This window comes from Mirounga angustirostris, unplaced genomic scaffold (assembly GCF_029215605.1).
Source record: "Mirounga angustirostris isolate CCGP_5_RB_7025 unplaced genomic scaffold, mMirAng1.0.hap1 SCAF_5, whole genome shotgun sequence".
In the NCBI taxonomy this organism is placed as follows: domain Eukaryota; kingdom Metazoa; phylum Chordata; class Mammalia; order Carnivora; family Phocidae; genus Mirounga; species Mirounga angustirostris.
In genome coordinates, this window is record NW_026991713.1 from 155,120,079 (window position 1) to 155,136,348 (window position 16,270).

Below are 16,270 nucleotides of genomic sequence, written 5' to 3' on the forward strand. Positions count from 1 at the left end.
AGTAAATGAAGCAGAGGTGAACAGCTTTGATATCTCTAATAGGCGCTCAAGAAAGGATGCAACAGGAAGAATAGCTGGTCATTCGGGACTCCTCATAGACCAGGAGAGAGCCTGAGATTCCTAGGAACCAACCAGGAGGTAAATCCTTATTTCTTGCCACCAGATTCCTTCGAAAAACATCATCTCCCTTTCCCAAGCAGATACAACTATTTCTTCTTTCCTCCTCCTCCTCCTCCTCCTCCCCCTCCTCCCCCTCCTCCTCCTCCTCCTCCTCCTCCTCCTCTCTTCTTCTTTTTCTTTTTCTTTCTTTCTTTCTTTCTTTCTTTCTTTCTTTCTTTCTTTCTTTCTTTCTTTCTTTCTTCTTTCTTTCTTTCTTCTTCTTCTTCTTCTTCTTCTTCTTCTTCTGCTTCTTCTTCTTCTTCTTCTTCTTCTTTTCTTCTTCTTCTTCTTTCTTCTTCTTCTTCTTCTTCCTTTCTTCTTTTCTTTTTTTTGGCTATTTTTTTTAGCCCTTGGCAACTTGTTTCAAGAAAAAGACACCGTTATCAACATGAGACACTGGTTCACCGTTAGGAAATTATTAACATTGCAGTTTTTAAATGAGATCTCAGGTACTCCCAGTAAGCAGTTAAGCCTCTGGTAGGTATTTCCTACTGTGATTTGCAGCACATTATCATACACAATATTTCTTAAAGTCCTTTAACAGAGCTTTAGAGAGGGCCAGCAACTCAGGTACCTAGTTCTGCAGGATTTAGGTCTCTTTGTGCTGGGGTCCTGTTTTCCTGCCCTCTGTGGCAAAGTGATCAAGATAAAAGAAGTGGCTGGACAGAAGGGAAAGGGTTGTCCAGCTGATTTCCTGTTCCTAGTGCTCTGAAGCCCCATTGTAGGTAGGTGGTGAGAGGGCACAGAACAGCAACAGCAAGAGGTGTTTAGGGCAGACACTGGGGAGAACTTCCTGGAAGAAAATTAAGAGACTCATGACAGTGTGATTCTGAGATGTTTAGGAATAGCTATTGCAGGGATATTTAAGAAGGGACAGATACTATCAGGGCCAGAGGGGCTAGGTGGTAGAATCCTGTGAATTTTCCCAGGGTAGTTGAGGAATTCTTCCCAGGACATGATGGCTTCTCAACATAAGCAGGTTTTTCGAGCCATATCATTTCTAGGTTGCCCAGAGAAAAGCATAAAAAGGGACCAAATTGCTTCTAGTATCCTCTCTAGGTATATCTCCCCAGACTCTCACCTTGGATCCTGGCTTCTAGTGTCTTTAAGCCCTCTGGCTTCCTCAAATGTCTCCTGATGTGGGTCTCTGTTACTTTGTGCCCTCAGTGATTAGTCATTGCCAGGTAACTGGCACCCTAATCTTGTCCATTTCCAAAGCTCATGTCTCCAACAGAAACCTCTGCATTTAGGGAGCCCCAGTACCTGCTGGTCATGGGGACCCTTTTAGCATATGAACCATTAATGGTCAGCACCTCAAAGGACTAACTCTTTAAGAGTGGATCCTTGGGGTGCATAATGGCCAGAGTGAGAGCAGATAGGCAAGCTCTGTGGCATTGGGGCACTCTCTCCATCTGTGAGGATACAAGATCTGAGGTGACCTGTAATGTCAGAAGTCTCTTATTCAGCTGCAATATTTTTTCTCTTAGGTGAGTGTTTCTGGAAAACAGCTTGTCTCAGAGGATAAGAGCCCTCTGCTTTCCAACGCTTGTCTCAGGGTCTGAGGATCCACTGCCAGTCAGCAGCTTCAGCAGGTGAGAGCCATTCTACTGGATTAGGGTTCTAGGCCTGGGTCTGGGATTGATTTGCTATGTGACCTTAAGGAAGTACTGTTCCACTCTGGGCTTTCATCTTAACCCCTCGATGACCTGGGAAGGTCTTTGTTTTTCTGACCCTATGACCCAAACAGAACTACAGAAGAGCTAATATTCATCGACTTGGACAAGACAATATAGGTGGAGTGGGATAATTTGCAGAGACAGAGAATATTAGGTGCTCAGCCCTAATCAAGCCCATGGTAGCTCTGTTTCTCTCTCCCTAGTTGGAGCTAGAACTTGCTGTCAGTCCTGGGCATAAATCTCCTCTTTGCCCCCTGGATTAAAAGAACTGTCCCTGATGCCTGCCAAGGCTCTGGGGCCGTGCATTCCATAAACACAGCAGGGAGGATTGCCATCACCCCAGGTAAGGCCCTGGAGTCGTCCACAGTTAATGATTAGTTCTGCTCTCCATGAAGACCACAGGGACTCTGGACTTATCTTCTTGATTAGCTGCCTTCTTCCCAAAGGTGGTAGGGATTCAGGAGCTGTCTTCTCAGGAGGAGGGTGGACCAAGAGATCCCCAGAGAAACGTTCCAAAGGACTTGGCAGGTGAGCACTATTGTCAGGAATGGTGGACTGATGGGTCACTAACTGATCTCTAGAAGTCAGGGCTATGGAGGAGAGTGAAAATCTCCAGGGAAAAGCAATCTGCAATCCCTAGGAACCTTGAAAGGGCCAGTCATAGTGAGGAGGCAGCACTGGGCAAAGGAGAAGTGTCTTTAGCACAGCAAAGGGAGGGACTGAGGTGGCTGGGAGAAGGGCAGTCAAAGGGGGTGGGAGTTGGATGGCAGGAAAGGAGGCCTGTCTGAGGAGGTGAGTCCAGAAGGATGAGCAAGAGCCAGCCAAGGAAAGAGAGAGGGACCAGAAGGTACAAAAGCAATAACTATTCCTGCCTAGGAGCTGGTAAGGGTATCTTCACTTGTTTGTATAGAAAATAGGAGAGGAGACACAAGTGTTGAGAGGAGATACCTTGAGTATTCTGGCTGCTGCCGCCTAGAAAGTGGGGAATGGGAATTCAGCCATTAGCAGGACTCCTAGCCAGATTCCTTGAATCAAAGGTCCCAGAGTTAAATTCTGCAACCCCCATCAAGGTACACATGTTGGAATTCAGACACCAGCCTACACAGGTTTGGAACTACTTCCCCTAGAGCCAAACCATAGATGAAAACAATAATTATCACAGTTGTAATTTCTAAAGTGATTCTAGGTATAGGCCCCATGTGCTAGGTGCATAGTATTCAAGATACCTCAGTTAATTAAAAATTTGAATGTCACTGGTTTAGATAGCCACCTGAGAGATTAATGGATAATAGAGACTTGCTTATTTATGATTATTAATAAGTAGGGTAAATAACAGATCCTTTATATTATTAGTAAAGTGCTTTATTGCTTTGAGGTATACCTGTAATGAATGTTTCACTCCCCAAATTAAATTTTTCTTTGCCTGGAAAAAGAGATATCTCAGTTAAGATTCAGTTGAAGGAAATAGATGTTGTTTGTATTAGTCAGCATATACTATAGTAACAAACATCCCAAATACCTCAGAAGCTTATACCCATACATATTTTTTCTCATGGGTCTGTGTGTTGGCTGTGGCTGTTAGGGCTCAGCTCAGCTCTACATGTGCTGTCATCCAGGGACCCAGGCTGAAGGTACAGCACCTATCTGGGATATGTTACTCTCATAATAGAAAGCAGAAATGCAAGAGTTCCTGACCAACTACACAATCTCATCCATTCACATCTCATCGACCAAAGCATATCCCCACAAACCAAGCGAAAGCCAATGAGAAGTGGATACATCCTCTTCCCCAGAATGCACTGGGCAAGTCACGTGAAAATGAATGGGAACACATAATCCTACTATAGGGAGGAGGCAATTGTTGGAAAAAGCAATTTAATCTACCACACCACAGTATTTTAAACATAAAGGTATTTATTGCATGAAATTGGGTGTTTATAGGACTGTCAGCAGGGCTGGAGAGAGAGGATTTAGACTGGGTATTGTGCTTTTGGAGAATGGCACACCAGAGGGAAACAGAACTGAATGCTGAGTGCCAATTCACTCATAACCACCACAAATTCCTTTCTGGAAGAACCCTGTAAAGTTGCGATGAGTCTCCTTAAGCAGCTGACCTAGAGTAGTCTATACCAGAAAGACTCACCACTGTGACCTCTTTGCTTCACAGGTCTGACCATGCATTGGCTGCGGAAACTCCAGCAGGTTTGCATCCGATGGGGGACCCAGATGTCTGGTCGCACTGTCCACCTTCATACCAAGCAACTGGCATCCCTGCAGTGGGGTCACCAGGAAGTCCCTGCCAAATTTAACTTTGCTAGTGATGTGATAGATCACTGGGCTGACATGGAGAAGGTAATGGGGTGGAAAAGGGGCACAAAGTTGAACAAAGTTCATTAATACATCCATTCATTCCATAAGTATTCATTGAGCACTTATGTGTCAAGTACTATGATGAGCTATGAAGATGTCCATCTTCCATGAAGGCAGCATGGGTAGGAGCAAGAGAGCATGGGCTTGGCAGAAAGGAGCCATCGGAGGCTGGTGCTGGGTGGGTCGATCTGGAACACCTCCCCACCCCAGCGTTGGCAGCTGACACATAGTTTGCCTATACATACATGCTCTCTTGTGACCTCCCAGGGTAAAATAAGGAAAAGGGAGCTGTGGTCATAGAGAAAGTAGATTGGAGTTTAGTAAGAGAAAGTCAGCACTGATCAAAGACTGAGTCAGTCTTCTCAAAAAATTATGTGTCCTTGTCATTAGGGGTGTGTAAACAGGGTGGCCACTAGGCAGGGATTGTTCAAAAGGGCTCCATCATGAGATATCAGAGAAAGAAAGCAACATGGAAATTTCCCTCCCTGGACTTCTGGAATTCCACCCCATTCATTGCCAATTCCGCCATTGCCTTCGCCTGAAGTTCTGCGCACCATTCTAGAGCATGGAAGATGAATGAAGAGGTGGAGCATGGTGCTCAAAGGGAGTCATACCATGATGTTGGCCTGAGGTCCCAGCACCATGATACAACCTTGATGTGCAGATCACAAATGCTGGGCCTCTAGGTGAAGATGGCCCATGGTGCAGGCACTCTTAAAAAATAATAATAGTAGGGGCACCTGGGTGGTTCAGTCAGTTAAGTGTTTGCCTTTGGCTCAGGTCATGATCCCAGAGTCCTGGGATCAAGCCCCGTATCAGACTCCCTGCTCAGTGCAGAGCCTGCTTCTCCCTCTGTCCCTCTTACCACTTGTGGGTGGACACTTGCACAAGCGCTCTCTTTTAAATAAATAAATAAAATATTGAAAAATAATAATAAGTCAACATTTTAAAATTGAAATTTTTCAGATAAAAATTTAGATTTCTGGCTTTTTTTTGAAAGTTATACCTCCTTAGAATAATGAGGAAGGTCTTTACTACCATGACTCAGAATTCTGAATCCATAAAAGAAATGATTTAAAAAATTAGTTACATAAACATCAAAAAAACCACCACATTGACAATGCCATAAACAAAATAAAGAAACTAGTGACAACTGAGAGAAGATATTCAATTCCTATGACAGCATAAGAGTTAATAGTCCCAACATAAACAGAGCTCCTTGAAATCAAGAATAAAGAGACACAACCAAATATACAAGTGGGCAAAGTATATGAATGGACAGTTTATAGAAAAGTGAACTCAGGGGCTCCTGGCTGGTTCAGTCTGTAGAGCATGTGACTCTTGGATCTTGGGGTTATGAGTTCAAGCCCCATATTGGGCATAGAGATTACTTTAAAAATAAAATCTTAAAAAAACGAAAAGTGAACTCCAACGGTTCTTAAATGCTCAACCCCACTCATAGTAAGAGTAATGTAAGTTAAAACTGCACTGAAATAATATTTTTACCTACTAGTTTAGTTAAATACAGGAGTTTGACAACATACTGTGTTGACAGGACTATGAGGAAAATGACACTTTTACACATTACTGGTCAAAGTGCAAAAGGATACAACTCTGAGGAATTTTTAAATATCTAACACAATTACTATTAAATTTTCTCTGACTTTGTAGTACTGCTTTAAACTATGATATGGAACCCTGAGGATACCTGAGACTCAGGGTAATCTGTGAAAACAAAACTATCTCAAAACAAAACTAAGACAAATTGGAATCCTTGTGCATCACCAGTGGGTATGTAAAATGGTACAGTTTCTATGAAAAACAGTGTGGCAGCTCCTCAAAAAAATTTCAAGTAGAATTACTATATAATCTAACAATTCCACTCTTAGATATATATCCCAGAGAATCAAAAGCAGGGTCTTGCTTAGGGAACTCAGTGACTCCATCAAACATAATAACTTTTCTATTATAGGAGTCCCAGAAGAAGAAGAGAGAGAAAAGGGGGCAGAAAATTTATTTGAGAAAATAATAGCTGAAAACTTCCCTAATCTGGGGAAGGAGGCAGATATCCAAATCCAAGAGGCACAGAGAACGCCCATCAAAATCAACAATAGCAGGCCAACACTAAGACATATTATAATTAAATTTGCACACTATAATGATAAAGAAAAAATCCTAAAAGCAGCAAGACAAAAGAAGTCCCTAACTTACAAGGGAAAACCCATAAGGCTAGCTGCAGATTTCTCAACAGAAACTTGGCAAACCAGAAGGGAGTGGCTCGATATATTCAACATGTAATGGACAAATCAGCAACCAAGAATACTCTTTCCAGCAAGGCTGTCATTCAGAATAGAAGGAGAGGTAAATAGTCTCCCAGACAAATGAAAATTAAGGAGCTCGTGACCACTAAACCAGCTCTGCAAGAAATATTAAAGAGTACTCTTTGAGTGCAAAGGAGAGACCCAAAGTGACAAAGACGAGAAAGGAACAGAGAAAATCTCCAGAAACAATGAAAAAACAAGTAAGAAAATGGCACCAAATTCATATCTATCAATAATTACTCTGAATGTAAATGGACTAAATGCTCCAATCAAAAGTCATAGGGTATCAGAATGGATAAAAAACAAGACCCATCTGTATGTTGCCTACAAGAGATTTGTTTTAGCCCTAAAGACACCTGCAGACTGAAAGTGAGGGGATGGAGAACCATTTATCATGCTAATGGATGTCAAAAGAAAGCAGGAATAGCCTTACTTATATCAGACAAACTGGATTTTAAACCAAAGACTGTAACAAAGGATGAAAAGGGGCACTATATCATAATAAAGGGATCTATCCAACAAGAAGATCTAACAATTGTGAATATTTATGCCCTCAACATGGGAGCACCCAAATATATAAAACTATTAATAACAAACATAAGCTCATTGATAATAATACAATACTAGTAGGGAACTTTAACACCACACTTACAGCAATGGACAGATCATCTAAGCAGAAAATCAACAAGGAAACAATGGCTTTGAATGTCACACTGGACCAGATGGACTTAACAGATATATTCAGAACATTTCATTCCAATGCAGCAGAATAGACATTCTTTTCGAGCGCACATGGGACATTCTCCAGAATAGATCACGTACTAGTCACAAATCAGCCCTCAACAAGTACAAAAAGATTGAGATCATACCATGCCTATTTTCTGACCACAATGCTATGAATGGGTCAACCAGGAAATCAAAGAAGAAATTAAAAAATACAGGGTGCCTGGGTGGCTCAGTCAGTTAAGCATCTGCCTTTGGCTCAGGTCATGATCTTGGGGTCCTGGGATCAAGCGCTGCATTGAGCTCCCTGCTCAGCAGGGAGTCTGCTTGTCCCTCTCTCTGCTCATGCTCTTTCTCTCTGTCTCTCTCAAATAAATAAATAAATTCTTTTAAAAAACTCTTTTAAAAAAAGAAATTAAAAAATAATGAATGAAAATGAAGAGCATGGTCTTGAAGAGATACTTGTACACCCATGTTCATAGCAGGATTATTCACAATAGCCAAAAGGTAGGTTCAGTGGATGAATGGATAAACAGAATGGGGCACATCCATAAAATGGAATATTGTTCAGACTTTAAAAAAAATGAAATTTGTGTCGTATGCTACAACAAGGATGAACCTTGAAGATATTATGTTAAGTGAAATAAGCCAGTCACAGAAGGACAAATGTAGTGTGTTTCCATTTATATGAGGTTCCTAGAGCAGTCAAATTCATAGAGACAGAAAGTAGAATGCTGGTTGCCAGGTGCTGGGAGGGTGGTGAACTGGGGAGATCTTGTATCATGAGGACAGAGTTTCCGTCTAGAAAGATGAGAAAGTTGTGGCGATGGATGGTGGTGATGATTGCACAGTAATGCAAATGCACTTAATACCACTGAACTGTATGCTTAAAAATGGTTAAAATGATGGACATTTAGGCTCTTTCCATAGTTTGGCTATTGTGGACATTGCTGCTATAAACATTGGGGTGCATGTGCCCTTTCAGATCACTACATTTGTATCTTTGGGGTAAATACCCAGTAGTGCAATTGCTGGGTCGTAGGGTAGCTCTATTTTCAAATTTTTGAGGAACCTCCATGAATGGATAAAGAAGATGTGGTATATATATACAATGGAATATTATGCAGCTATCAAAAAAATGAAATCTTGCCATTTGCAATGACGTGGATGGAACTAGAGGGTATTATGCTAAGTGAAATAAGTCAATCAGAGAAAGGCAAGTATCATATGATCTCACTGATACGAGGAATTTTAGAAACAAGACAGAGGATCATAGAGGAGGGGAGGGAAAAATGAAACAAGATGAAACCAGAGAGGGAGACAAACCATAAGAGATTCTTAATCTCAGGAAACAAACTGAGGGTTGCTGGAGTGGAGAGGGGTGGGAAGGATGGGATGGCTGGGTGATGGACATTGGGGAGGGTATGTGCTGTGGTGAGCACTCAGACCCGTACCCCTGAAACAAATAATACATTATATGTTAATAAAAAAATGGAAAAAAACACAAAAAAATGGTTAAAATGGTAAATTTTATGGTATGTATATTTGACCATAATAAAAAGAAAAACAAAAAATAAATACCTAGAGAGGGGAAAACAAATAAATAAATCTAAGATAAATTTGCCTTTTTTGCTGTCATGCTTTGACAAGTATATAGTGGTATTTTCCAGAGACTACATGGCAGGTAACACTGCAACATAGTGGTAGAAACAAATAAAAGAATCCAACTGTCTTCTATGAAGGAAGATGTGAAAAAGATTTGCAAAAATGTAAAACAAAGCTACTCTTTTCCTTTTTTCGTTTTAGAAAATATACTTACCTCTTTATTAAAACATATCATATTTGTGGTAATGTATAATGGTTTGCATCTGTTATTTGTAAAAGCACACATTTGTAAAATTTCTCTAATTTCTAATGTAGTAAATAGAGATAGATAGAACCCATATAAATAAAAGTTCTTTGGAGTGTAGAGGGGATCCTGAGATCAACAAATCTACTAAGCATTGATGTGACAATTCCAAGACATGATTTATTCTACATGCATGTGTGTGCCAGCCCACCCTGATCAGTAGATCTTCTCTTTCTTCAGGCTGGCAGGCGACCTCCAGGCCCAGCCCTGTGGTGGGTGAGCGGTGATGGGGATGAAATAGTGTGGAACTTCAGCCACCTGAGGGAACTCAGCCATCAGGCAGCCAATGTCCTTTCGGGGGCATGCGGCCTGCAGCCTGGGGACCGTGTGGCGGTGGTGCTGCCCCGAGTACCTGAGTGGTGGCTGGTGACCCTGGGCTGCATGCGAGCAGGTTGGTAATTGATTGCCTGGCCTGGTCACTCTCTCCCTTGTGAATCTGTTGGCAGAGAAATTCCACCACCCTTCCCAAAAGATGTCCCCTCTACATAGCATGCTGTCTCCCCTCATATGGAAATACCACCCTTTGTTCAATTATTTAAGTAAACTGTGCATCAAGCACTGTGCTAGAGGGTGCTAATACAGAGTAGACAAAACATGGTCTATACATTCATGGGGCTTAAACTTTTGAGAGAGATAGCCTTTAAACTACTAATTGCACACATAATTATTAAATCACAATTTTGATAAGTGGCACGAGAATTTTATAAGAACCTATTGAAAGAAAAAAGTTGGCAAACGATGACCTATAGACCAAATCTGGTCTGCTGCTTGTTTTTGTAAATAAAGTTTTATTAGAACACAGTCATGCCCTGTTTACATATTGTCTGTAGCTGCTTTTGCACTACAATGGCAGACTTGAGTAGTTGGGACAGAGAGCATCTGGCCCACAAGGCCTAAAATATCTACTATTTGGCCCTTTGCAGAAAAATTTTGCCAACCTCTGTGATAAAAGGAGACCTGAACTGACTAATCTGAGGGGTCACTGAAGTCTCAGTGGAGTGATATTTGGGCTGGGATCTGAAGGATAAGTGGGGTTCAGCCAGGAGAAGATGCAGAGAGGAATGCCCCAAGCAGAGAGAACAGCACAGAGAGGAAGGAAGCTTGCAAATTATGAGAAAACCTGGAAGGATATCTATGTGTTTAGAGGCAGCAAGGAGAAAGTAGTGGCAAGTGAGCCTGGAAAGATGGGCAGGACCCCGGGGGCCATGGTGAGGGTTCTGCATCCTTATCCAGTGAGGAATGGAAAAGCATAGATGGATTGAGTGACATGACCATACTTTGTAAAAGGTCACCCTGGGGCGGAGCAAGATGGCGGAGGAGTAGGAGACCTGGATTTCGTCTCCTCTCAGGAATTCAGCTGGATAGGAATCAAACCAATCTGAACACCTACAAACTCAACAGGAGATGGAAGAAAAGAAGAGCAACAACTCTCTCATCAGAAAAGCAACCACTTTTTGGAAGGTAGGACGTGCGGAGAAGTGAATCTGAGGCGATATTCGGGAGGATAGACGGCGGGGGAGGGGTCTCCGTCGGCCGCTTCTGGCAAGTGATAGAACCACGGAGTACAAAATCGGAACTTTTAAAAGTCTGCTCCGCCGAGGGACGTCACTCTGGTGGCTAAGCGGGGGGTGGAACCCTCCGGGACAGTGTGGTCTCAGGACCCTCGGGGTCACAGAAAGACTGGGGGTGCCTGAGTGCGGCAGAGCTCTCAGGTGACGGAGCAGGGAAGCCGGCTGCAGAGGCGGAGCCAAGCAGCTTGGGGTTGCCATAAACTGGGATCCGCCACACATTCAGGCCACTGCTCCTCCAGCAGGGACCCAACAAGCGGCAGATCCGGGGAGACTCACCTTCCTCCGCCGGGAGGAGCCGCGCGGGAGTGCACCGCAGGGATCTGCTGGGTTTGGAGACTCCACCCGGGGTCGGGTGCCAGAGATAGAAACGCGCGGTCACAGGCCAGGCGAGCACGGAGTGAGGCCGGAGACCGGGGAGATGGGAGTGACTGACGGCTTTTCTCTGGGGGCGCACTGAGGAGCGGGGCCCCGAGTTCTTGGCTCCTCCGGGGCGGAGATTGGGAGGCCGCCATTTTCACTCTCCGCCTCCAAAGCTGTACGGAAAGCTCGCAGGGAACAAAAGCCCCGGAGAGCAAACCCGAGCAGATTACTTAGCCGGGAGGGGGCAAGGGCGGGGCAATTCTGCCTCCGGCAGAGACATTTGGAAACCACGGCAACAGGCGCCTCCCCAGAAGATCAGCGAGAACAGCCAGCCAAGACCAAATTTGCCGATCAATGAGAACGGCAGAACTCCAGCGCTAGGGGACCACTGCACATAGAATTCACGGCTTTTTTACCATGATTCTTTAGTCTTTTAAAGTTAATTTTTTTTTAACTGTCTTTTGTCTTTTTATTTCTTTTTGAATTTTTCTTCTTCCCTTTTTCAACCAACATCTTATCAATCCCTTTTTAAAAAAAAAAAACATTTTTATTTTTCATATTTAGAGTCATATTCTATCCCTTCATAGTAGTTACCCATATTTTTGGCTTATATATATAAGTTGTTCTCTCTTTAAAATTTTGAGATAGTTTCTTCTAACAGATTATAATATACCCTAAATCTCTAGTATATGGTGTTTTCTATTCCCCTGCCTGATCACATCCTCTCCCTTTTTTTTTCTTTTTCTTTTTTCTTTTTTTAAATCCTCTTCTTTCTTTTTTCAAACAACTTCTTATCAATTCCTTTTATAAAATTTTTTATAATTTCCATTTTTACAGTCATATTCTATCCCTTCATCATATCAACCCTTATTTTTGTACATATATAAGTTTTTCTTTCTTTAAAATTTTGGGAGGCACTTTCTTCTAAAAGACCAAAATGCACCCCAAATCTAGTGTGTGGCACTGATCTATATACCAGCCTGATCATATTTGATCACATTCTGTTTTGTTGTTGTTGTTGTTGTTTTGTTTTGTTGGTTTTTGTTTTTATCTTTATCTTTTTCTTTTTTTTCTTTTTCTTTTTTCTCTCTTTCCCTTTCTTATCCCACTGCTTCAGGTCTTTTCTGATTTGTTTAGAGTATATTTTCTGGGGACGTGGTTAATCTGCTAGCATTTTGTTCTCTCATTAATCTGTTCTCCTCTGCACAAAATGACAAGACGGAAAAAATCACCTCAACAAAAAGAACAAGAGGTAGTACCGACTGCCAGGGACCTACTCAATATGGACATTAGTACGATGTCAGATCTAGAGTTCAGAATCATCACTTTAAAGATACTAGCTGGGCTTGAAAAAAATATGGAAATTATTAGAGAAACCCTTTCTGGAGAAGTAAAAGAGCTAAAATCCAACCAAGTAGAAATCAAAAAGGCTATTAATGAGGTGCAATAAAAAATGGGGGCGCTAACTGCTAGAATAAATGAGGCAGAAGAGAGAATCAGTAATATAGAAGATGAAATGATGGAAAATAAAGAAGCTGAGAAAAAGATAAACAACTACTGGATCACGAGGGCAGAATTTGAGAGATAAGCGATACCATAAGACGAAACAACATTAGAATAATTGGGATCCCAGAAGAAGAAGAAAGAGAGAGAGGGGCAGAAGGTATAATGGAGCAAATTATAGCAGAGAACTTCCCTAATTTGGGGAAAGAAACAGGCATGAAAATCCAGGAAGCACAGAGAACCCCTCTCAAAATCAATAAAAATAGGTCAACACCCCGACATTTAATAGTAAAACTTACGAGTCTCATAGACAAAGAGAAAATCCTGAAAGCAGCTCGGGAGAAGAGATATGTAACCTACAAGGGTAGAAACATTAGGTTGGCAACAGACCTATCCACAGAGACCTGGCAGGCCAGAAAGGACTGGCAGGATATATTCAGAGCACTAAATGAAAAAAATATGCAGCCAAGAATACTATATCCAGCTAGGCTGTCATTGAAAATAGGAGAGATAAAAAGCTTTCAGGACAAACAAAACCTAAAGGAATTTGCAAACACGAAACCAGCCCTACAAGACATATTGAAAGGGGTTCTCTAAGCAAAAAGAGATCCTAAAAGCAACATAGACCAGAAAGGAACACAGACAATATACAGTAACAGCCACCTTACAGGCAATACAATGGCACTAAATTCCTATCTTTCAATAGTTACCCTGAATGTAAATGGGCTAAATGCCCCAATCAAAAGACACAGGCTAACAGACTGGATTAAAAAACAAGACCCATCGATACGCTGTCTGCAAGAGACTCATTTTAGAACCAAAGACACCCCCAGATTGAAAGTGAGGGGGTGGAAAACCATTTACCATGCTAATGGACACCAAAAGAAAGCTGGGGTGGCAATCCTTATATCAGACAAATTAGATTTTAAACCAAAGACTGTAATAAGAGATGAGGAAGGACACTATATCCTACTTAAAGGGTCTATCCAACAAGAAGATCTAACAATTGTAAATATCTATGCCCCTAACATGGGAGCAGCCAATTATATAAGGCAATTAATAACAAAAGCAAAGAAACACATTGACAACAATACAATAATAGTGGGGGACTTTAACATCCCCCTCACTGAAATGGACAGATCGTCTAAGCAAAAGATCAACAAGGAAATAAAGACTTTAAATGACACACTGGACCAAATGGACTTCACAGACATATTCAGAACATTCCATCCCAAAGCAACGGAATACACATTCTTCTCTAGTGCCCATGGAACATTCTCCAGAATAGATCACTTCCTAGGTCATAAATCAGGTCTCAACCGGTACCAAAAGATTGGAATCATTCCCTGCATATTTTCAGGCCACAATGCTTTGAAACTAGAACTCAATCACAAGAGGAAAGTCGGAAAGAACTCAAATACATGGAAGCTAAAGAGCATCCTACTGAAGAATGAATGGGTCAACCAGGAAATTAAAGAAGAATTAAAAAAATACATGGAAAGCAATGAAAATGAAAACACAACTGTTCAAAATCTTTGGGATACAGCAAAGGCAGTCCTAAGAGGAAAGTATAGAGCAATACAAGCCTTTCTCAAGAAACAAGAAAGGTCTCAAGTACACAACCTAACTCTACACCTAAAGGAGCTGGAGAAAGAACAGGAAATAAAACCTAAACCCAGCAGGAGAAGAGAAATAATAAAGATCAGAGCAGAAATCAATGAAATAGAAACTAAAAGAACAGTAGAACAGATCAACGAAACTAGGAGCTGGTTCTTTGAAAGAATTAACAAGATTGATAAACCCCTGGCCAGACTTATCCAAAAGAGAAGAGAAATGACCCAAATCAACAAAATCATGAATGAAAGAGGAGAGATCACAACCAACACCAAAGAAATACAAACAATTATAAGAACATATTATGAGCAACTCTATGCCAGCAAATTAGATAACCTGGAAGAAAAGGATGCATTCCTAGAGATGTATCAACTACCAAAACTGAGCCAGGATGAAATAGAAAACCTGAACAGACCTATCACCACTAAGGAAATTGAAGCAGTCATCAAAAATCTCCCAAAAAACAAAAGCCCAGGGCCAGATGGCTTCCCAGGGGAATTCTACCAAACATTTCAAGAAGAATTAATACCTATTCTTCTGAAACTGTTCCAAAAAATAGAAACGGAAGGAAAACTTCCAAACTCATTTTATGAGGCCAGCATTACCTTGATCCCAAAACCAGACAAAGACCCCATCAAAAAGGAGAATTACAGACTAATATCCCTGATGAACATGGATGCAAAAATTCTCACCAAAATACTAGCCAATAGGATCCAACTGTACAGTAAAAGGATTATTCACCATGACCAAGTGGGATTTATCCCTGGGCTGCAAGGTTGGTTCAACATCTGCAAATCAATCAATGTGATACAATACATTAACAAAAGAAAGAACAAGAATCATATGATCCTCTCAATAGATGCAGAAAAAGCTTTTGACAAAGTACAGCATCCTTTCTTGATCAAAACTCTTCAGAGTATAGGCATAGAGGGTACATACCTCAATATCATAAAAGCCATCTATGAAAAGCCTACAGCGAATATCATTCTCAATGGGGAAAAACTGAGAGCTTTCCCCCTAAGGTCAGGAACGCGGCAGGGATGTCCACTATCACCACTGCTATTCAACATAGTATTGGAAGTCCTAGCCACAGCAATCAGACAACAAAAAGAAATCAAAGGCATCCAAATCAGCAAAGAAGAAGTCAAACTCTCACTCTTTGCAGATGATATGATACTTTATGTGGAAAACCCAAAAGACTCCACCCCAAAACTGCTAGAACTCATACAGGAATTCAGTAAAGTGGCAGGATATAAAATCAATGCACAGAAGTCAGTGGCATTCCTATACACCAACAACAAGACAGAAGAAAGAGAAATTAAGGAGTCGATCCCATTTACAATTGCACCCAAAACCATAAGATACCTACGAATAAATGTAACCAAAGAGACAAAGGATCTGTACTCAGAAAACTATAAAATACTCATGAAAGAAATTGAGGAAGACACAAAGAAATGGAAAAACGTTCCATGCTCATGGATTGGAAGAACAAATATTGTGAAGATGTCAATGCTACCTAGAGCAATCTACACATTCAATGCAATCCTCATCAAAATACCATCCACTTTTTTCAAAGAAATGGAACAAATCATCCTAAAATTTGTATGGAACCAGAAAAGACCCCGCATAGCCAGAGGAATGTTGAAAAAGAAAAGCAAAGCCGGCGGCATCACAATTCCAGACTTCCAGCTCTATTACAAAGCTGTCATCATCAAGAGAGCATGGTACTGGCACAAAAACAGACACATAGATCAATGGAACAGAATAGAGAACCCAGAAATGGACCCTCAACTCTATGGTCAACTAATCTTCGACAAAGCAGGAAAGAATGTCCAGTGGAACAAAGACAGTGTCTTCAACAAATGGTGTTGGGAAAATTGGATAGCCACATGCAGAAGAATGAAACTGGACCATTTCCTTACACCACACAAAAATAGACTCCAAATGGTTGAAAGACCTCAATGTGAGACAGGAGTCCATCAAAATCCTAAAGGAGAACACAGGCAGCAACCTCTTTGACCTCAGGCGAAGCAACTTCTTCCTAGAAACATCGCCAAAGGCAAG

General features: G+C 41.5%; 1 protein-coding gene across 1 annotated transcript in view; it reads left to right on the plus strand.

Annotated features, from left to right (window-relative positions):
• Positions 1-2,074: 2,074 nt before the first annotated feature.
• LOC129045752 (acyl-coenzyme A synthetase ACSM2B, mitochondrial-like) overlaps positions 2,075-16,270 on the plus strand; it is a 43,022-nt gene continuing 28,826 nt past the window's right edge. The window contains exons 1-3 of the mRNA XM_064592642.1: positions 2,075-2,363; positions 4,003-4,187; positions 9,339-9,549. Coding sequence (XP_064448712.1) covers positions 4,011-4,187; positions 9,339-9,549 — 388 coding nt within the window. The 5' untranslated portion in view covers positions 2,075-2,363; positions 4,003-4,010. The remainder of the gene's footprint in view (positions 2,364-4,002; positions 4,188-9,338; positions 9,550-16,270) is intronic.